We start from the raw sequence: 23,474 nt of genomic DNA, 5'->3' as shown, positions 1-23,474 counted from the left end.
GGCGGAGCTGGACGTTGGGAGCGTGTAGCTCGAAGGCCCGGAACTACATACACCATCCTGTCCGGAGTGCTCAGCCCACAGAAGGCTCTATTAAAATGCGAGTTATTATTACCACAGATCACTTTTTCTCTGGGGAACACAGCCTGAGCTCAAAATAAATGATGTGAAAGTCTATTTCTGGAGAAAAACTTTCCAGTGCCCTGGAGACCCCCGGCACGGCCCACGGGAGAAGGATGTGACCGCAAGTGCTCGCACTAACCCCGACAGGGCAACCACAAGTGTCTGGAGGGACTCTCGGGACCAAGAAGCCAGAGAGCACTCGTGCTTTCAGAATAAACATGCCGTGGGGTTACCTACTTTCTAGCACTTCTTTGCGCAAAAAGGCAGAAGCACGACGATGCTCTGCGCCCTCAGAACCGGGCCCCGTGGCGCACGGGTGTGCTGAAGGCAGGGCCGTGGGTGGCGGCGACCTCACGAAACCCATGCAACACGACACGGGGCACACGTCCCAGACAAGGACAACTTGGCAATTCTTGGCGACAACTGGTGTCCCTTGCTGGGCTCACGGAGCTTGTTCAGGGAGGCAGTCCCACAACCCTGGCCCCACCCTCAGCTGGGCAAGTCCAAGAATCTTCCAGGGAAGGCGGATCAGTGAGTTAGCGATACGCGGCTGGGTGCTGCCACAACGGAGTCCTCTCTGGCTGGGATCGGCTCAGTATTGTGTTATGAGAGTTCAGCACACTAACCCTCAGAGCGTATGAAACAGACGCAACACAAAACTCCCGCCAGGGTTCCGTTCAGGGCGGGCTGATTGAGTTCCCTCGATAAATTTATTACATCAGTAGTTCAACTGCCTTTTCTGCTGCTCGTGCTTCCGTGTGTGTCTTCAGGTCACAGAAACTACACCCACGTGGTGAGGGCCGACAGTTCACAATTTCCCGCCGCTCCTCGGTAAAAGGCATGCAGACCACGGTCTGGAGAACCACCTTTCACATGGTACAAATAAGTCAACAGGGACCAAGTGAGACTGCTCTGCACTGTGTTTAGGGGAAGTTCTAAGTGCAAAAATAACCATGAATGTAAATACACTTCCCCTAAGGCTGGGGGAGACAGCAGGGAGAAACATTTGGATTTTCTACAAAGTCCATAAAGAAGACAATGCTGAAGTCAAATTAAAACTGACCGCTGCTTGCAAGTGCATGTTTAACATGCACTGCTAAGTGATGTAGGTTTTTTTTGTTTTGTTTTGTTTTACAAAACCCTCATTCTTTGATCTAACGCACCCTGAGCTTTTGCAAATCACACTGACTCAAGACAGAGTCAGGATGCAGCAGTTAGTGACACGGGGGATCCAGGCGGACTTGACCTGAGACCAGCACGTGACCCGAGTCTCTGCTGGGAGGTGTCCTTCCCACTGAGAGGAAGGGCTACATCGGATTCCGAACCAGAACAACAGAGACCCTCGCATCATCACACAGAAGGCGGGTCTCCGCCTGAGCTCACGCCAGGCACCTGAGGGGGCAGTGACTGCTGACCACTCCCAACCCCAGGAGCATCTCCAGACATCACAGGATCGATGGCTGGTCTCTCTGCGGTGCCAGGAATGGAGGGGCTGAGAGATGCTGTCAGATGGGGTCTGGTCCTCAGCAGGGGATGCTGCAGCCGGCCTCCTAGATGCAGAGGGTCCCCATAGGGGAGGTCCACACAGCTCCAGCTGTCGGGGTTACAGGGCCACAAGCTGTGTGAAGGAGTCAGGAAGTGGTCCACAGTGGAGAGGCCACTGCAGCCAGGAATGGCCCGTGATTATGGTGTCAATGCCGTGGACGTGGGTGCCGAGCCTGGGCCACTCCTCAGGGTAGAGGAGGAGAGTGAAGCCGGGTTCTCCAGCATCCCCTACACCCACTGAGATGCCCCAACCCTTCCCATTTCTCTCGCCATGGCACAGGCCAGGGAAAAGGGCAGTGAGGGACTGGCTGCTGATTCTTATAAAAACGGGGCTAATGGGAATGAATGGATCGTCCCTACCGAAAATGTGTGCTATTAAGAAATTCTTAACACAGTCAAAGAACATTTTTGAAGAGAAATCTGCCCTCCAACCTTTCTGGTCAACGCTTGAGGCGAAACTGGTGATCTTATTTTTAACAGAAACACCAGGGAGAAGCTTCCTGAGGCACAGGGGCTGAGAGGCTGCAGGACCTTCCTGGAGATGCCGAAGAGCTGGGGGAAGGACGGAAGGACGCTTAACGCTCCGTCTCACAGTGAAATAAAGCATTTGGCACATTTTAAGGTTTCATGTGGTCAACGTCTCCTCGAATTTCCACCTGGTGTCGCACAGGTTTGTGCCACCGTGTCATCTTCATTTCAGCTGCTTTGAGGACTTGAGCATCTAACAAATTATTACCAAGGGCCAAGCGTCCTGCCTTTCGAAAGAAATCACCATGACCTCATCAAATTGCTTCACGGGAGAAACTGTAAGAATATATGAAACACCTTGAAGGCGTTAATTCTGAAACAAATTAACCTGGTCTCGGAATTTCTCATTTCTGTATTTGCATCATCCACCAGCCTCTGCTCCGTCTCCACCAACCCGACAGCATCTGCTTACGTCTGCACACGAAGTCCCAGTGCAGCACAGGAAGGCAGGACAGACGGATGAAGGTTCTCGGGCACATTTTACAAGATGAGAGTGAACCCTTGTGCTCTACAGAAGAAACTTGTTGTTTATCTATTTTATACCTGGCAGTTACTATTTGCAAAATCTCCAACTCCCAATTTATCCCTTCCCACCCCCTACACCAGAAATTGACACACGATAAACTGACTGCATTTCAATTAAAAAATTATTGGTGATATTAAATAATTTGATTTTGGGAAAAGAAGTGAATCCAAATTTCTGAGACGATTCAAGAGACACGCAGCACAGCAGCGACACATCCTGCCGGGAGGCCCACGGTGCGGAGGCTCCCGCACGCTGAGTCCTGCCTTCACTGCTGTCTGAAGAAGATGCCCGTCACAGGAAAAATAAGGAAGCACGAGAAGAATTATTTCAGCAGTGGGAACGGAGCCCTTAAGATGGCTCTTTTTTGGCTGCTTGGGGTTCTCCATGTCAGTGGCTGGACCACCAGTGATCCTTGTGGCCTTGACTACGAGAGGTCTGCCTTCTTCTGATTTGTGAACCAAAGCTGGACTATTTTCAAATCATCCCTTTAAATATGCTGTGAAGTCCCTCCAACTATAAGGTGCAGTCTCCGGTCTTTCGAGATTGGACATCTGAATACTGCTAATTTGCCGCGTTACTCCATCTCTTGAGAACCTGCATCACTAAGGATGCAGGAATTTTTAAAAACCTGTCTCTTCACGTGCTGATGAAGAACAGTGACTGATACAGATGACTTTCCACAGGCCCCTCACTGCAGAACTAAACAGCACTTCTGAATGAATAACAACCTGCCAACAACACTATACGGATTCCAGCCTCCAAGGGAACGTCAATAAAAGGAATGAGCAGTGGGACCTGGGTCCTCAGACTGACTGAGTTATCATACTTTATCACTAGTTTAAATGCTAACGGCCAAAGGTTCACGGCGTGGACAAAGCCTCGTCTGACTGCCAGGCTCCAATCCCAACCTCTCATCCAAGAGGGAACACATTCCTGAAAAAACTAAAAAACGCACGCTGGCAAGCTCGGGAGAATGTGGCTCAGCAGCAGGAATCAGGAGCCTCGTGTCCATGGAAAGAATCACCAGTTTTCCATGGCTCTGACCCTCCCTCCTGAGACCAGCTGCCCCAACACTCCTGAGAGGCCAGGAAGCAGGGACACGGGGAGCTGACGGTGCCCCTGGACCTTCCCCTCGAGAGGCCGGTCCAACCCCCACCCCAGCAGGAAATGACGTTTATCCAAACGTGTCCGGGGAAGAACTCCAACAAATGAGGCTCCCTCCCCGAGAAATGACTAAAACCACTCAAATAATCCTTACATAAAACCCCAATTATTTACTGTAATTACGCTTAAGAAAAAAGGGAAATTTATTATGGCTGCGCGAAGTTCCCCCGGGGCTCCCTGTGACTGTGCGCAGCCCAGAGTCATTCACCTGGTGTCCTGCCCACGGGGTTTTCTGTAACAGGCATTTAGCACCATCTCCGACACAGCAAGATCCCTGCAGCATCTTGAGACGCCTTCTGAGAGAAGAAAACGGTGCAGCTGCCGTGTGGCGCTTACCTGACTCTAGTTTATCAATAATCTTGTCCAAAACGCACAGATGACGGAGTCTGTGCCCACGCTGGGGCTATGATTGTACTGTAACGTTTTACACGTTGGGTGGCCCTTCATTTAGGGAAACAGTATATACACCCGAATGTGCTATTCTTTCTAAAGTGCAAAATACGTGACGGGGAAAGCCACTTCAATGAGCAACTCTCCGGTGCTGACGTGCCCAGGAGTGTATGGATGGAGGACCTGGTGCCCTTGTCCGGGGATGGGGGTGTGGACTGAGACAGTAACCGGGTTTTCTCCCTCTCGGCTTCGGGTGAAGACGCCAAGGTATGAACTTCTGTCACTAACAATTAAACCCAACCTAACAAGAATACAGAAAAACATTCCAAAAAACAAAGGAAAGACATGGCCCAGTTCAGCCGCGCTCCATCAAGGGTGACCTCTTCCCTGATGAGCGAGGAGTGAGCCCTGCTCAGGAACAGTGCAGAGCTGCGTGCCCGGGGTTCTGTGCCCCAGGAACACAGCCCCCCACCTACCATCTGTGTGGGTAGAGCGCTACCAGCATCACGCACGTTTTCAGGTTTAAATATAACATTACTGTCTGAAGACTAGAGTCTCGAGTAACAATGATGCATAAAATATTTAATTACACTTTCCTTCCTAATCTGATCTTTTAAGTACAATCTTCTATCCTGACTGCAGCTACCAGTTAAAAAAAAAAAACGTATCTGTAATCTTAGAAGCACAAGCAGATCACACTAGGGACCCAAGATCAGTATGTATTTTTGTTGTTAATGCCTTCTGAATAAACTCGGATGAACGTAACGGTTGTAAACACAGAAACATAAAAGAATGAATTTACTAGTGGTGTTTTTCTTGCTGTGCACATCCGTTCATCTATAAAATGCGTCATGACAGTAAAGAGCTGCAGAATTTACAAAAATGTCAAAATGGGCCAGAAGACATTACACTTACGATGTGTTGATAATGACCCAAGAGACCCAACTTGAGCAACATGCTATCATCTTTTAAAAACTGTTACTAAAAGAAATTCAGGAAGCAATTCCATTTACCATCGCATCAAAAAGAACAAAATACCTAGGAATAAACCTACATAATGCAAAGGACCTGTACTCTGAACACTAAGATACTGATGAATGAAACTGAAGATGACATAGACAGATGGAAAGATACACCGTGTTCTTAGATGGGAAAACTCAATGTGGTTAAAATGGTCACACTACCCAAGGCAACCTACAGATGAAATGCAATCCCTATCAAATTCCCAAGGACATTTTTCACTGACTGGAACAAAAAAAATTTTAAATTTGTACAGAAACACAAAACACCCTGAACAGCCAAAACAACCTTCAGAAGGAAGAACGGAGCTGGGGAAGCACACCCCCTAACTTCAGACAATGCTACAAAGCTACAGTAATGAAAAGAGCACAGGACTGGCACAGAAACAGACACACAGGTCAACGGGACAGGACAGAGCGCCCCGAAATAAACCCACACATTTACGGTCAACTGATCTATGACAAAGGAGACAAGAATACACAGCGGAGAAAAGACAGTCTCTTCAACAGGTTGTGCTGGGAAACTGGACAGTTGCCTGTAAAAGACTGAAATCAGAACATTCCCTAACACCACGTACAAAAATAAACTCAAAGTGGATTGAAGACCTAAATGCAAGACGAGTTCCTATAAAACTCCTAGAGAAAAACACAGGCAGACACTCTAAGACATAAATCACAGCAAGATTTTTTTTTCACACCAGCTCAGAGTAACGGAAGCAAAAGCAAAAATAAACAAATGGGACCTAATTAAAAGCTTTTGCACAGCTAAGGATACCATCAACAAAATGAAAAGATAACCTACAGAATGGGAGAAAATATTTGCAAGTGATGTGACCGACAAAGGACTAATTTCCAAAATATACAAGCAGCTCATACACCTTAATATCAAAAAAACCAAGCAACCCAATCAAAAAATGGGCAGAAGACCTAAACAGACATCTCTCCAAAGAAGACATCTGGGTGAAAAAACAGGCACATGAAAAGATGCTCAACATCGCTAATTGTCAGAGAAATGCAGATCAAAACTACACTGAGGAATCACCTCACACCAGTCAGAATGGCCATCGTTCAAAAGTCCACAAATGACAAATGCTGGAGAGGGTGTGGGGAAAAAGGAACCCTCCTGCACTGTTTGGGGGAATGTAAATTGGTGCAGCCACTATGGAGGACAGTGTGGAGGTTCCTTAAAAAACTAAAAATAGACTTACCATATGATCCAGCAATCCCGCTCCTGGGCATAGATCCAGAGAAAACTCCAATTGGAAAAGACGCCTGCACCCCAGTGTTCACAGCAGCACTGCTTACAACAGCCAGGACACGGAAGCAGCCCACATGCCCATCCACAGATGCCTGGATACAGAAGCTGTGGTGTATTCATACAATGGAATACTACTCAGCCATGAAAAATAAAATAATGCCACTTTCAGCAACATAGATGGACCTAGAGATTGCCATATTAAGTGAACTAAGCCCAACAGAGAAAGCCAAATATCACATGGTATCACCTATATGTGGAATCAAAGAAAATATGATACAAATTTCATTTACAAACAGAAACAAGACTCACAGACATAGAAAACAAACTTACGGTTACCGATGTGGAAAGGGGGAGGAATAAATTAAGGGTTTGGGATTAACAGGTACACACTACTAGATATAAAATGGATGAACAACAAGGACCTACTGTACAGCACAGGGAACTACATTCAGTATTTTGTAATAATCTATAATGGAAAAGAATCTGAAATGAAAAAATGTATGTATGTAACATATATAACTGAATTGCTTTGCTTTGCTGTACACCTGAAACTAACATTGCAAATCAACTACACTTCCAATTAAAAGTAAAATTTAAAGAGAACCCCATTACTATGAAGTATCAGTAGGCCACTGGGACACAGAAGGAGCGGGCACTCCATCCTGTTTCCGGGGGAGCCCTCCTGCCTGCATCCTCGCCCCCACGTTTGGCAGGTGAGCGAGGTGGGTTTGGGCTGCCCAGACCAGCCCCTCCCTCCCCTTCCCACTCTGCACCTGCCACTGGCAGGCGGAGTGCCCTCTGCTCCCTCCTGGGAGGTGGAGTCTGCCCGTGGGACGGGATGATGCCACCTGTGAACAGGCAGGTGAGCCGCTCAAGTCAGGGGTGAAGTATGAGCCAGTCCCTGGGGACCAGAGACACACCTGTGTCCTCAGGTCCCAGCACAGATCTGAGGCTTGGGTCTCCCTCACCCCTCAGTTCGTCACTCAAATGGTCCCAAACTTGAACAGGGAGGAGGGACAGCGCCCCCCACCCCCAATATACACCCATCATTCACACATGTTAATGGTCTGAAAGAACCTTGGACACACGGGCTCCCTTGCTAATGAATCAGTGCATCCTCAAGCCAACAGTCATCATTTGCTCGGATCTACCTAGAGGGCTCACCCCAACTCGGGGAAGGGGCAGAGGCGGCGGGGGTGGCCTCAGAGCGACTCTCTGCAACAACACAAAGGTGCTGAGGAGACCCACTCCCTCAGGTAAGGCAACCGGAGGCCCCTCCACTGAGAATTCAACACGTGCCACCCTCACCTGAGGGCTGCGGAAGGGCAGCTCTGCGTCACACTCTCCCTAAGGGACTCTGCCAAACCCAGGTCCTCCCACATCCTGTCAGTTCCCGTGATGGATTACTGCCCCCACCCTGCTCTGAAGACAGTCCGTCTTCATTGCCCCTTTTAATCCAGCTGATCTAAATACTTATTTACACTTACCCTGCAAATGGCTTGCAACACTTCTACTGTCTTGTCCCCTAACAGAATGCTGCCATCAAGTCTGGATTAGGAACCTGGTGCAAAAACAAGGCATCAACCTCGTCTTTTTAACCAACAGAACCTCACTTCTGTGGCCCCGAGAGGTAAAGCCCAGTGACACGCTCTGAAACCCGACACAGCGGTCTCAGCAAAACTGAACGCATAACGAAGAACCACAGACAGTACACAGTATTTCTTTTTATCTCTCAAAATCAAATCCTGTTTCTTCAAGTGCACATGATAAACAAATGCAAAACAAAAATCCTACTTGGTTTCCATATGTAAAAAAGAATGACTCTCTCTGAAACATGATGCTTGCTGTACACCAGAAACTGACACAGCTCTGCAAACTGACTTGAATGCAATTAAAAAAAGGAGAAAAATTCTTGACCCGCGATTCACACTTTACACAAAAATTAACTCAAATGAATCTTTGATTTAAATATGAACCTAAAACTATAAAATTTCAAGAAAACATAGGAAAATCTTTGTGACCCTACTTTTAGGCAAAGATTTCTTAGGTAAGACTCCAAATGTGAGATCCACACAGTAAAAAAAAAAAAAAAAAAGGGTAACTTGGACTTTTTAAGATTGAAAACTGTTGCCCCTCAAAATGCAAAATACGAAGAGGACACCACGAGAAAGTCGCTTTCACTCACCCCAGTTTCCGCCCCCAGTGCCCAGGACCAGATCCAGAAAAGCGGCGGGTCTGCAGGACCCGAGAAACGAACCTCCGCGTTCGACACGTTGACCAGCTCCTCGCCCGCACTGCCTCACTCGGGCTGCCCTCCCCGGTCAGACCCAGAGTGCAGACCAAATTCTTTGGAAGTAATTAGTTTCAAAGTTTACTTAAGCAGATATGGAAAAGGAACAGATAAAAAATTTTAATTTGTTTGCCTCAGTTAAAACAAACAAAATCTTTCCCAAATTATCCGTCTCGCTGTGGGATTCAGGCCATCCCTCAGATTCCAGCTGTGTCAGCAGCTGCGTCCTGGGGGGGGGGGTGCCGTCATCCGGGGCCTGGTGCCAAAATATGATCCGAAGTCCATAGAAACCAGTTTCTTCAGTTGCTTCCAATTCTTTGGGCGTTGGTGCCCCTAAACAAAGAAATCCTCTTTCAAAGAAAAATGAGAATCTCTTCGGTCACTTGGACAATTAGAGAAAGTATGTGCATGAGGCTGAACCAAAACCACGCAACAGGACACAGGTGACCCGTCTGTGACCTGCGTGGACACAGAGCGTATTCCCACCCTCCACTCACTGCCCTGGCTACTTTCTCCAATGCCTCACTGCCCAAGTCACCGTGCTGACGTGTCTTCCTACACTTTCTGCCTGAATGCTGCCCCCTGCCCTGGGGGGCCAGGGCCGGAGGGAGGGGTCTTGTCCCCTCGTGCACACAGCTGCGGGTCGGGATGCAGGGGGTCTGACGCACAGAAGGCACTCACACACCTCTGCACTGCTGGGACGGGCGGTCACCTGCTCTGTAAGGTCAGCAGCAGCTTCCAGGTGTGAAAAGACGGGGATTTAGAATATTTAACCTTGTCCTGCTACAATGATTTGATGGTAAGGTGCCAACCAAACATGGTGGCCCCCGTCACACGTGGCTGGTCCGGCGTGAGATGTGCTGTGAGTGTAAACCCACACTCGGCTCCAAAGATTCTGTTCGGAGTGTGATCATGACCTCACCAGTAATGTATATATGACACGTTGAAACAAGAACACCCATGAATGTGTTAAACCTGTGTGCGGCCCGCATCTGTAGTCTGCATCCAACTCCTGGACTTTGCTCCTGGACGCCCGGGTTTAAACGTTCCCCGCACCTGCTCACAAGGGGACTGTCTCTCCGTCCACTCAGATCCCATCGGGGCCATACCATTGACTGGGGCTCACACCGCGGGGTCCTGGGGTCTGAGGGCTTGGCCTCTGTGGCACCTGGACCCTGGGCAGTGCAGGCAGAGCTGTCACTGACGGCAACAGAGCGTCCTCCACCTCCTCACTCCCTGTCTAACTTGTTTGCTGACTTCCCAGCCAGTAGTATCAAAAATTATTCTGCAGGAGAGTATAGCTCAGTGGTAGAGCGTGTGCTTACAAGGCACGAGATCCTGGGTTCAATCCCCAGTCCCTCCATTAAAATAAATAAAAAGATAAACCTAATTATCCCTTTCACTCAAAAAAAATAAACAAACATATAAATAAATGTAACTACCTCCCCCACACAAAATAAAAATACTTCATTAAAAATACATTAAAAATAAAAAAAAATTATTTTGAGACTGTGTTCCTCAGCCTGCCCGCTCCTCTAAGACACTGACGAGGCACGCCTGTTTGGGGCCCTCGGCGGGACGGCAGGGCCCCCGTCACCTCTGTGAGCGGCCATCCCCTGCTAAGGCCACACTGTGGGGCCGTGGTGATGGGGGGAACCCGCCAGCCGCAGGGAGCGTGGGCCCAGCCCATCATGGGAAGGAGCTGTGAGGCTCAAGGCCACAGGCTCAGGGGTGAAACACTAAGGGAACCCTGGACCAGGTAACAGAGCAAAAGCAAAAGCGGGGTCACACGTCACCAAGAGAGGGCATGACCGAGTCACAGAGCCGAGCTGTCAGGTTTAAGTAAGGCCACAAACTTGATTTTTTCCTCTAGTTTGTGAACATGTTTAAATGAACATCTAAATCCAAAACGTACAGACACAGCCTACTGTCTTAAAATGCAGAGGCTTCTTGAACGTGGAGTCAGCTTCGGGGGCCGGGGAGGATCCAGACTGAGCACCGCTGACAGCAGGCGTCACGGGACTCTAAACGCCGCCTGGCTTCCGCGAGACCCCCCCCGGGAGTCTCCCCGCTCAGGTCCTCCTGAAAAGTCAACACAGTCCTCTCAGCCACGGCATTAATATCCACCTGTTGACCCGAAAATCTCTATCTCAGAGAAAACCTCCAAGTGACAGACGTGGCTACGTGTACTTTCTCTACCCTCCGAGTAAAAGGTAAAATGTTAATAAAAGTAGTATTCATGCTTGATCAAACTTTACGAAAACAAGACACCAGGAAAAACGTCTTACCGAACGCTGGTGAGTGTGCCCCTTGGAAAAACTGCCTCCTGGTGCTCAAGATGCAGGCTAGCTAAATATAGTTAGCAGGCCTCACGCTTGGGAGCACATTTCGCCCTGGAATTTGGCTAATGTAAACACGACACTCAGGGAGGCACTGGCCCCCCGCCATGAGCGTTACATCACTCTTCCTTATTAGGAGAACTTCTTCAAATCTGCCTCTGTGCTCTAAACAACCCGAGTTTAATTCTCCGTGAGCAGTTACCCATGGAGCGCTGGTCCATCAGAAGGGCTGGACGTCGGGAGACGTGACCACTTCCACCACGGATTTTACCCTCCCCACAGCAGCACGGGGAGGGGAGCGCTGAGGAGATACACCTTTAAGAAAGTACATTTACTGTTCCCCAATTTTTGCTTTCTACATAGTTTCTAATAGATGCATGTGTATGGTGAACAGAGAGAAGAAATCAGAAATCCTCAGATTCTTGATTTATTACAATTCCAGTACTGGGTCCCACCAAAGATTCTCATATCTGATTGATCTTCAGATAATGACATGGAAGTTAAGAAGCTAAGAGAGACCTCTTTCCTCTCCCTTGAAACATCCCTCAGTGTTCCGTCTGATTTGCTGGACAACTTCAGGTTAACCTCTCTGCTCTGAGACATGACCATATTAACATGTTACCTGGCACCAACAGCAAAAACAAACTGGTGGGACTACATCAAACTAAAAAGCTTCTGCAGCAAAGGAAACCATCAACAAGATGAAAGGGTAACTTACGGAATGAAGAAAATGTTTGTAAATCATTATCTGGTAAGGGGTTAATATCCAAACTGCAAAAAACCAAACAATCCAATTAAAAAATGGTGGAGTAATTAAACAGTCATTTTTCCAAAGAAGACATTCAAACAGCCAACAGGCACATGAAAAGACGGTCAACATCGCTAACCATCGGGGAAATGCAAATCAAAATCAGAACGGGGTATCCCTCCCACCTGCCAGAATGGCTGTCATCAAAAAGACCACAAATTACACGTGCTGGAGAGGATGTGCAGCAAGGGGAGCCCATGTACACTGCTGGGGGAATGTAAACTGGGGCAGCCACTATGGAGAACAGTACGGAGGGGCCTCAAAAAATTAAAAATAGAACTGCCGTATGATCCAGCAGTCCTACTCCTGGGTATTTATGCAAAGGAAATAAATTTACTATCTTTAAGAGTTATCTGCACCCTCGTGCTTACTGCAGCACTGTTAAAACAGCCAAGACACAGAAACAGCCTAAATGTCCATTAATGGATAAAGAAGATGTGGTATATATACACACATACATATACATACAGTGGAATACTTCTCAGCCATGAAAAAGAATGACAAGTTGCCATTTGCAGCAACATGGATGGACCTGGAGGGTATTATGCTTAGTGAAATACATCAGACAGAGGAAGACAAATACTGTGTGTTATCAACAAAAAACACACCATGGGAATGTCATTCTAAGTGAAGTAAGCCAGAAAGAGAAAGGAAAATACCATATAAGATCACTCATACGTGGAAACTAAAAAAAAAAAAAAAGGCAAATGAACTTAAATATAAAACAGAAACAGACTCATAGACATAGAATACAAACTTGTGGTTGCTGGGGGTAGGCAGGTGGGAACGGACAGACTGGGAGTTCGAGGTTTTTAGATACTGACAGGTATATGCAGAATAGATAAACAAGTTTCTACTGTACAGCACAGGGAACTATATTCAAGATCTTGTAGTAGCTCATGGTGAAAAAGTATGAGAATGAATATATGTATGTTCATGTATGACTGAAAAATTGTGCTGTATGCCAGAAATTGACACAACATTGTAAACTGACTAGAACTCAATTTAAAAAAAAATATCTCATGGAAACAGAGAACAGACTGGTGGATGCCAGGGGAGGGGGTATGGGAAATGGGTCAAGGTGTTCACAGGGTAGAAACTTCCGGTTATAAGATAAATAAGTCATGAGGGTGTAATGCACACAGATGGGATGGTGACCACAGTTAATGATTCTGTGTTGCGCACCTGAAAGCTGTGAGGAGTACCCCTTAAAAGCTTTCATCACAAGGAAGAAAATGTGTAACATGTGAGGTGATGGATGTGAAACTTACTGTGGAGATCACCTCACATTATATACGTGTATCAAACCGTCACACTGTGCACCTAAAACTAACACAGTGTTATATGTCTATCATATCTTAGTAAAACTGGGAATATTTTAAAATGCTATATAATACACTTGCTTGCAAAAAAAAAAGTTAGCTGATCTAGACGTCTTGTTACAAAAGGTAAGATTTATGAAGCTAAGATGTATGTGTAAATTAATGCAGCCAAACCTCTTCCTTAAACAGTTACCTTTTCAAGAATATAAGCAGGGCTGTCCATCAGTTTGCTAATTCCACCTGCTATCTGACTTCTTTTCATCTTGACATAAAGAATATCTTCATCAGAAATGAGAAAGGGCTCAAAAGAGGTTCTGAGTCTCAAGTCTACTACGATGTGATGGTGCTGACAAAGCTAACACTCTGTGCTACAGTGATTAACTTAGAAACACGCGATCCTGAGAAGAGAGGGTCCGGGGAACAAGCCGGGGGCCAGTGTCAACAGTCCCTCCTCACTTTCCACTGTGGTTCTAACAAAATCGCATCCGCCAGGCGCTCATGGAAACGTGCAGGCAGGATGGCTTTCAGAGGAGGCTGTGGGGAGATGGGCCTGGAGGTTGGTTCTGACGGGTCCAGGCAGGTACTTCCATGTCCAGCTTGGCATTGAGCTTTTCTCTCCTGACTTGAATGTTTCCAAAGGAAAGAAAAATATACCCAGATCTCCTCTGCTCGGGATCCAGAGGGTCCTCACTGTCTCCATTACCGGCTGGGCACTGGGAAAGCAATTCCATTTAAGAACTCGAAGTGCGTTCTGTCTCCGGGGAACTTTCCCCGCAGACTTCCTACTGACTTGAGGACTAAAGGTGATGTGTGTTTCTCAGCAGCAGGGCTCTGGAGTCGGACTGCCTGGGTAAATCACTGATGCAGTGTCCTGGATCTGTGTCCTCATCCTTACACGGGGTTCTAATGACATTTCTCTCCTGGGCTGCGAAGGTCAAATGAGTTATTACATATGGAATGTTTAGAGCAAATTCCAAGCAGACCTTCAGTAAGTGTTAGCCATTAACATTCAGGATGACCATATAGTTTAGTGTCCAAACGTGGACCACATGGTCCAGGAAATACGTGAACTGGACACAGGTCTCTCCCACAACAGGCAGACCGACAGTCCTAGGGAAAATGGAACCTACAGACACGGTACCACGTAATGCCAAGGGTGCACACTGCAGAGATAAATGATGTAGAAAACTAACCAAACGTGTGAATCACTGGTGCAGAGGGCGCGAGATGAGTGGAAAGAATGCCTTAGTAGAGCAAAAAAAAAAAAAAAAATCACCAACTGTAATTTAAAGTCTTCATCTTAAAACACACCTAACAGTTACACGTTAATCACCCAAGGAATGAGCTCAGAACATTCCTTTCAACATTATCCCAAATACACTGTAAAGATACGTTTCAATCACTGAACGATGCCGTGACTCCTCAGAAACCCTCTCTGGGGACAGCAGGGAGCCTGGGTGCCGGCGGGGGAGCAGCTCCCGAGAAAGAGGTAAACAGAGCACAGCTTCGTGTCTGGGCCCAGGTGTGCTGAGCACAGGTGCAGCTCCAGGTACCCGGGCTGCCTCCCTCCCACCTGGGGAACTGCCACGGTAGACACGGGGAAGACACACCTTAAACACCAGCTCTTGTGGGATACGTTCAGCTGGCGGGCCCCTTGCTCTCTGCGTCTCGCTACATACAGCAGAGTGCGGGGCTGGGACCTGACCCGCACCTGCGAGACGGGCAGCCGGCCCCAACACCCGCGCTCCCCTGGACCACGACACCACCGTGCCGTCCCCTCTGCGGCCTCCAGCTTCCCCACCTACAAAACTGGCACCAGGCCCACTCGTGACCTAACTCGCTGGGGCTGCCTGTGCACCCTCAGGGAACATCTGGGAAACATCCTTCTGGCTCACACAGCAGCGTGTCCCCCCCGGCCCCGCCCACACGTGCATCCAAGGCCTAAACAAGGGCTGCGACTCCAGCGTTTCCGTCTCAGGGTCCCAGACCGCTATCCACCCTGGACAGCCGGTCCCAGCAGGATGGCTGCTTGTTCAGGCTCTGCCCGTGTCCTGCACTGGTTCTCCGGGCAGGGTCCCCGTCTGTGTCATTCCTCAGTGTATTTATTACCCAATGCTTGGCACACAGCTCGCGACTGAATCAATGTGCCAGGAGAGGCAGGAGGTGCTGACATTCACTGAATTCTAAACGAATGCCAGACACTGACCTGCTTCAGGCCTGTGCTCCCCTGCTCACCCCCCCTCATGCACCTGTACCCCCCCAGAGACTGCATGCGGCCCGTGTGCACACAGACATACATGTGTTCTCTCCAGTACCCTGAGCTGCACAGACTTGGACCAGGTCATGTTTCTGCTCCTCAGTGTCTCACCCGTGAAGGGGAGGGCAGGAGAACCGATGTAACAGGTCTGCTGTGAAGGACGGGGTGGGGCACACACAGCTGTGCTGGGAGCTGCTGCCGCCTCCCCACTCCCCCCGCCCAGGATCTTGGGTGCCTTCCTCACAAATGCCCGGGGAGTCGCCCCGCCTGGCCCTCCCCGGCAGTCCCCGCCCCTTGACCCTCGACCACCTCCCACACAGCATCCTCTCCTCGCAGCCCAGGGGGTTTTAGCTGCACATCTAATCGTGTGGCTCTCTGACCTCCAGCCCCCAGTCACTACGGCCTGCTTTCAGGACAAACCCCCAGTTTCTCCGCCTGGGCCACCTGCCCTGCCCTCGGCGTGAGGCCTCCTGAATCCATCCCGAACCTCGGGAAGGGAGAGGGCCACCCTCCTTGTGCCCTGGGGGGGGCTCTCAGCGTCCTGCCCTCATGCCCTCGGCACCCTGCCCACGCCATCCCTCCCCAGGCGTCCTTCGTCGTCTCAAGGACTCTGACAGCTCCTCCCACCCGGACCCTGGGGCTCCTCACCTCTGGAGGCAGGTGATGGCAGACAGAGAAATGAGGGCAGGTCCAGGGACATCTTGGGGTGGTGGGGAGGCCCCAGGGTGGCCCTGTCTCGACTTTGTCCCCGGTCAGTGACAACCGGTACCAGACTTTAAGGCCAAATTTTCTATTGGAAAAAAACCTCTGCACGCACGTGAGAAAAGCGAGCACTTGTGCTCATAAGAGAGGTGACGATGAGGGGAGCGTGTGCCAAGTCCCCTCCCAGCTGCTGTCCCTCCGCCACCTGTCCCACCGCTAATCTGCTGCTGGGGTGGACTGTTCTCGTCCACACAGCGGTGTGGTCTCTTCTCTTTTCCCCCAAAGACTAGAATTATGAAAACTGATTTTTACGAATCCTAAAAAGCAAGTGGCATCTTTTCTACAGTTTAACAGTGAGTAAATTATCAGTATTACCAAATCAACTTAAAAGTGATTCTGAAGGAGAATTAATAAAATGGCCGCACTTAGGCGAACACATGGCTTACTCTTACGCTTGCCCTTAAGACGGTCAGCTGAGCTGACTGACCGTTACTACTCACAGCTCCAGGCCTGCTGTTAAAATGAAGCTGTTCATTCGACTGTTCCTGCTTTATTCCAGTAAATCGAAAGTAACAGTCATTCTTGGTCTCGGAGTCGTCGTCCCACGGAACTGCAGCCTTACAAAACAGCCTGAATTACCAAGAAGACCACGCCTGGGGCACTAACGAGATAAAGAGGTCCAAACAGTGACAACCTGAACTGGTCGCCCGGAGGCACCCCGACGCCACTCTGGGTCTCGTGACAGAAAACGATTCTGTTGGTCGTCTATTGTTGGAGCTACGGCTAAATCGTCACCCTGCCCATCCCCAAGGTGGGCTCACAGCTCCGGAGGCACCGAGTCCCCTTTGTCCGGCAAAGTAATAGAGTTGCCTCTTTTCTTCTCTGCTCTCAGACCCTGTCTCTGAGTTTCAATTTGGTTCGTCAGAGACAAGGCCGATCTTCCGGCAACAATTCCAGCTCAAAGTTCTCTATTCACTAGAATCAATGGATCAGTCGTAAACATTCTAAGTACAGAACGTAGACTTCCTGATATCCACATCCAGGAAGCAGCACAGGGAATTCAGAGACATGGGGGGCACTTAATTCATTTTAAAAATCCACAAAGCAGAATAAATCTATCAAGCTCAAGGCCAAACAGCCCGAAAGTCAAGCTCACACCTCTTGACCCCCTTCACTCATTTCGTCGGAAGCCACAAACTTCCAGCCATAAAGTGAGAAAGATGGGGGTGTGCCGCACGGCACCGGGACTGCGGTTAGTACCACCGTGCCGTACACGTGGACGCTGCTGAGACTGGATCTTAGACGTTCTCACACAAGAAAACATATTTTTGTAACTGTGTGTGGTGACAGATGTGGGCAACCAAATTCACCACGGTGACCCCTTCACAAGGCGTACACACGGACACCGAGCTGTGCAGCCGCTCACCCGAAAGCAAGATGATGCCACACGACGCTCACGTCCAGCCCAATGAGCGCTACCAGCTCCCGCCCACACCGCTGACCGTGGACCCGTCCTTCCCGCCCCGCCCGGTCTCCCGCCGAGCTCCTCCTGCGCCACGCGGGGCCCTGGGCCTGGTAACGGCAGAAAAGACACGGACGAGCACCGGAAACTAACCAACGCTGCAGAGCAACAGAACTTCAATTATTAAAAAAAAAAAAGAGCAGACACACGCTCACCCTCACCAGCAGGCACGGGGTGGCCCTGACAGAAGCGTGTGCTGACCTGCACTACAGCCACGTGCCTCTCTCTGGGCACAGCCTGGACCCCCTCGCGAGGCAGTCTGGTTTACGTCTGGGCAGCGCCACACGTCTGCTGTAAATCCCTGTGGCCCTCCTGCCCGGATGGCAGGGGGTCGGGGAGCTACATCCTTGGGCCCCCGGGTCCCCAGCCCAGCTGGAAGCTCCTGCATCCGACTCACTCAGGAGGGCACTGGTTTCCCAACCAGCCCCGCCCTCGGCAGGAGCTCAGTTCTGGCGGAAAACATCACAGGACCTCGAGTTCCAGGCTCCTGTTCTCTGCCCTGAACAGCAAGTGCAATTCCCTGGAGAACCTGCCCCAGTCCCAGGAGACAGGACTGTGCTGGACTGGGCTACTATTTAGGGTTTCCGTTAACGTCACCTATGCGCTTACCCAACGGGGACAAAGAAGCTACAGTTGTTTTTTTCTAAACTTCTAACATTAAAGGTTTTTGATACATTACTTAAGTGCTATGGTACAAGTCTTTCAGTAGAAACAGGTTTGGGAAGGACACGAAAAATCACATAGGTTTTTTTCAATTTAATTCAAGAGACTGGACAACTGGCCTACTAATTTATCAAACAGAGTTTTTCCGTGGCTCTGTCTTCTGTTTTCCAAATGTAGGTCAGTTCTGATTTATGGGGATGGGAGGGAAAGGTGTGCTCTGGGGACAGAAGGGTCAGTGGCCCCTGCAGTAGAGAATGCTGCTGCTACGACCAGAGGGAAGAGACGCCGGGGACGGAGGGCAGAGAGGACAGAGCTGAGACAGGATGAGGGGAGAGATGTGGGCCTTGGCAATGCGGGCAGGTGCCCAGGCACCGGGGGGCTGGGCTGGGCTGGAGAAGGTGGTCTGCCATGCACAACACTCTGCTGCCCTGGCTAGACCAGGAGAACGTGTTATAAATGACAGAAGTGACACCCTCAGATTCCACACCAGGCACAGAAGGAGCCCAACATTTCCAGCCGTGGACTGAGTTTTCCAGGCTTTTCAAACAGGCCTGGAATGGGGACAACTGTCCTCGTTTAGAGGACGTTTGTCCGGGGTTTAGAAGTGCAAGCGGCTTACTGTCAGAGAGACATCTCCCTCTTATCTTCAGAATTCCTGGTGGGCAGGGGGGCAAGGTCTCGCCCCCCTCACCCTGGCCCGGGAGCCAGGCCGGCCTCACAAGTGCCCCCCACGCAGGCTCCGGCAGATCCCTGCAGTTTCGGGGACCTGGCAAACGAGGTTTCCGGCTCTGTGGTCAGACAGGATGCTTTCTGCCTCAAGTCAGACCCTCCATTTCTTACAATCCTCAAGTTGGAGGAGGAGGATGCAGTGTATTAAACAAGCACAGTGGACACCTGGGTGGGAGTCCACGCCTTGTATCTTACAGTATCAAGTGTCAGCAAATCCATTCCTAGGTGCATGATGAGCAGGGGTGCACACACTCTGGGTCTCTTTTTTTGGGGGGGGTGCAGAGGGGATGGAGCTGAGGGGTCTGCATCCTCGTCTTCCTGTGTGCACCAGGACACGCCAGCTACATGGGGATGACATGCACTGGGATGCGCCAGCCACATGGGGACGACGTGCACACGGCGCGCCAGCCACACGTGGTCTGAATCTCAGTACTGTCGCTGACTTAACTGCAGGCTTCAGCGTCCTCTTTAAAACAGGGATAATAACCCTTCCTGTCAGGTTTAAGTGAGGTCATGGATGTAAAAGTACGATGTCAAATTGTAGCTTCCGTCCACTTTCCTTCCATATTCAGGAAATGTGAACAGTAAGTTTGTTTGCACCAAAATTCCTTCTCAGGCCTCGGAGTCCAGCGGAGAATTTAAGGCAGACATTTAAAAGCAGACACCAGTTCTCCATGGGCTTGTCAAATGATCTGTCGTGACCACAGAAACCATCAGGTGCTGGGACAGTCCCTCCGTGTCCCCGTCCCTGCCACACCTAAGTCTGTCTGAGCAGGACAGAGACCATAAATGTGTCCTCTTCTCTGCTGGAGCTTCTACTGTGAACATACCTCATCCGCCTCCTCAAAGAGTGAACACAGGGTCTCAGGCACGTCACGGGAGCTGCGCAGGGTGGTGGAGGCCGGGGCAGCTCACACCCCGGACGCTCCCAGCTGCCGAGGACAGATGCACACAGAGGTTGGTGCTCTGGGACGTGGCGACATGCTGCTCCCCGCTCCCGGGTGCAGATGCAGGGGGCTGAACCCACACATTATGCTTTGAAGAGAAGCCCCTCACACCTGCAGGGAGGGCTGCAAAACCACCTCCTGTCTCTCCCCCTGTGAGGGGTGGTCCGCGCTGCACGCAGGAGGAGAACGCGTCTCAGTGGACTCAGATGTGAGCCAGACTGCGGACCAGGGCGTGGGATGGGCGACTTCACACGACTTCTTTCCTGGATTCAGAGCTCCCAGAAGCTTCCACACTGATGAAGTCCAAAAATGAGACACACTCACAACACTGAATCTTTGCTTTCTTTGGTCAAGACTAGGATTCAGGACATTTCACAACATCAGACAACTTCTCACGCAGGGTACCTCAGTGTGAAATCCATTTGCGCATCCGAGACTTTCCTTCCCACTATTTAGGGCACAGAGTGAAAGCACTGTCGGCTCAACAGTGTGAGCTCTAGCAGAGCTCAGAACGCAAACGAACACAGTTCCAAGTCTGACAACTGCCCTGATGTTCTGTTCTCAGTACTGTCTCCTTCCATATCCGGAGTGTGGTTACATTTTCTGCAAAACATCTTATGGCCGGTTATGGGGTGAGAAGCCTTTTAAGAAAGACAGGCAGAGAGAGACAGAGACACAGAGCAGCTGCTCCCAAGCTGCACGGCATCCTTGCTGGGCTGGAAGGCAGTGAGCACTGTCCCTGCTAGACAGCCCTGCTTCCAGCCTGACCACAAGGACGAGCACGTCCAGCCTCCGACCCCTACAAACGTCCGGCTCTCGTTTCAGGCTCAGAACCCGCTTGGCTGGGCCCTCAGACAAAGTGGCCTCTCGCAGCGGCAGGGCGGACCCCGGATGGACAATTTAGAGCCCGAAGCCCCTCCAGCGCGCTCCCCCCTCACTCTTGGGGGGCTCCTTTTCCCCCCGGCACAGTCTGGGGGCCTCTCTGCTCAGCTCCCTCACCCGCAGGATGAGCAGCTGAGACGGTGTTTCTGCTCTTAACGTTCGGGGCAGCTCTGCTACGGGGAGTGACAGTGACTGGGAAAGAGATCGGGGTCCCAAGTCAGCGCCGCCACTCGCAACAGTCCCGGGACTTGGTTTTCTTCCACTTCTGTTTTCAAAAGGAGTAAGTATTCATCACTGAAAACCCAGGTCTCAGGAAGTCCAAGCCCCAGTCAGTAAAGGAAGAGTGAAGGTTCTTCCCCAGCACCCCCAGCCTCAGAGCCCCCGAGACTCAAAGCCCCCCAACCCTCAGAGCCCCCCAGCCTCAGAGTCCCACCCGGCCCCCCCGAGCCCCCCACCCCCGAGAAGCACCATTAGCGTCCCCGCACCTCCGGGTGCAGGCACCTGCACACACAACACGTGTAACACGCCTGTTTACAGCGTGCACAGGCTGCAGCCTTATTTTGAGTTTTCTGTGGGAAAAACCTCTAGAAAATGTCGGGTCAAAGGGTGTGTGAATTTCACATCTAATGAGTGCGGCCCGAGTGCCCTGGAGAACAGCTTAGGGCCTTGTCTTCAGCTGGAAGAGGAACAGAGGACGCTGCTGCAATCTTTTTCCAACTGAATCTTCCACTCAACTCAGCTAAGAAGCTTTTAAAGCCAGAGTGGAAGACGGGGCAGCTCTGAGATCCAGACTCTCTTAGAAAGTCTGCAGTTTCAAGTTCTGCCTTCAGCAGCAAGTATTAAAATATTATCAGCCTGTGAACGAATCCCTCAGACAAAGAGCTATTCGCACCTTTTCCGAGACTCTCTGGGTGTGACCGCCTGGCCAAGCCTTCCTCACCCCCTTCCTGCGGGCCCCTCTCCGGCCACGAAGCTGGACGCCCACCATCCTGCACACACATGTCCTTTTGTCCCCTGGACGAGTGGCCTGGTGGCTCCTCCCCTCCCCCCAGCTCCCCTCCAACTGACTTCTCTCAGGCCCCGCTCACAGCCTCCCCCAGGTCCCCCTGCCCCCTGGAGGGCCGGCCACCCCTCCCCTGGGGTCTTTGCATCCGTCTGCTCCCACCGCAGGCCCAACCAGTCCCTCTGCCGCCGGCCTCCCCCCACCCCCCTACTCATTCAGGGACGTGTGCCTGTCCTCTGAGTCAGCGAGGGCCAGCCTGAGTGTCTGCTGAGACAATGACTGCCCACTTTCTGAAGCACAGTGTGTCCTACTCCACCTGTTACTTTTCAACATTCGGAAATCATCCTTTATCAGGAAGCTGGCAGAGAAGACAGGCTGTGGGATGTCACAGTTCAACTTCCTGTGGCCCAACCTTCTCTCCTTCATATATTCTAATAAATCTTAGAAAAAACTAAATTTTCACAGGTTAAAGAACACGGGGCATCATGGGCCCCACAGGGTGGGGGCACCCGGTTTTAAGGGGAGGTAAGCCCAGAGCAAGAAAAGCTCGGGTCAGCTGAGCTCCGGCCACCTGGGAGGTCCCTCACCTTGTCCAGGTGCACTTTCTTCCTTCCGGAAAAAGGATATAGTATATATACAGAGAGATAAATAATGTTTACAAGGACAGACAGGGGCCTCACAGGACTGTTGAAAGAGTCAGTAAAGAATGTATGTAAAACACTTTGAAAATTAACAGTGTTATAAAATATTTATTGACTAAATGGAAAAGCAATTCACCTGGACGTGGGCACAAAGGGGCCAGCCAGCCGCAGCCTCCACTTCCAGGCGTGTTGGAGCCTGACAGGTAATTTCTGAAGGTGCCCTGGGCCTGGTTTTCTGGAGGAACCACGGCTTGAGACACAACAAAACAAGAAGCCGAAAAGCAGAGCTCCCCGGTCTGCACAACCAGGGCCACCGTCCCCTCCAGGATGATGCCTCCTCTGTGCCCATGTCGGCCCCACTGGTCCGTCCACATCAGATGCCCCGCTGGATGGGCCATCAGCTACCACCACCCCCGAGGCCACAGGGGAGGGACCGAGCTTGGCACACGGAGGGTGCAGGTCTGGCAGGAACACTGCGTCCAGCCAGGAGGTGGCTCAGGTGCCCGGCTGGGCCAGCTGCCCCGGGGGACATCATCTCGTCTCTCTGTCCCCAGAAGCCTCTGCATGAGGTGAGTCCCATGTCCCAACCTCGGCCGAGTCCTCCGACATCTGACAGGGAGGGGCTCGGGGTCAAGGGACGACCCCCTCGGTGGTAAAACGGCAAACGCTGGGAAACCAGGCCCTACAGGGAGACGCCCCACCCAGCGCCCCTCCTGCCTGGAAGGACGGCTGCAGCCCGGAGCACGGACAGCCTCCCGCCAACCCAGCCCTCGCGGCACGCAGGCACCACGTTCACCCTGCCTGCCACAGGTCTCCGGT

General features: G+C 50.7%; 1 protein-coding gene and 1 non-coding gene across 6 annotated transcripts in view; one reads left to right on the top strand and one right to left on the bottom strand.

Moving 5' to 3' along the window:
* The window catches only part of PALLD (palladin, cytoskeletal associated protein), a 279,165-nt gene that overhangs the window by 35,806 nt on the left and 219,885 nt on the right, over positions 1 to 23,474 (bottom strand). The window contains exons 16-17 of one of the 5 annotated variants that reach the window (XM_072952688.1): positions 18,826 to 18,856; positions 3,675 to 3,698 (exon numbers count right to left, since the gene is read on the bottom strand). The exons of the other annotated variants lie outside the window; for them this stretch is intronic. Coding sequence (XP_072808789.1) covers positions 3,675 to 3,698; positions 18,826 to 18,856 — 55 coding nt within the window. The remainder of the gene's footprint in view (positions 1 to 3,674; positions 3,699 to 18,825; positions 18,857 to 23,474) is intronic. 5 annotated transcript variants of the gene reach the window in all.
* Positions 10,131 to 10,203, top strand: TRNAC-ACA (transfer RNA cysteine (anticodon ACA)). Its single transcript has one exon. It is a non-coding gene; the product is annotated as a tRNA-Cys (tRNA).

Source organism: Vicugna pacos, chromosome 31 (assembly GCF_048564905.1).
Source record: "Vicugna pacos chromosome 31, VicPac4, whole genome shotgun sequence".
Classification (NCBI taxonomy): domain Eukaryota; kingdom Metazoa; phylum Chordata; class Mammalia; order Artiodactyla; family Camelidae; genus Vicugna; species Vicugna pacos.
This window is presented reverse-complemented; position numbering and strand designations above follow the sequence as displayed.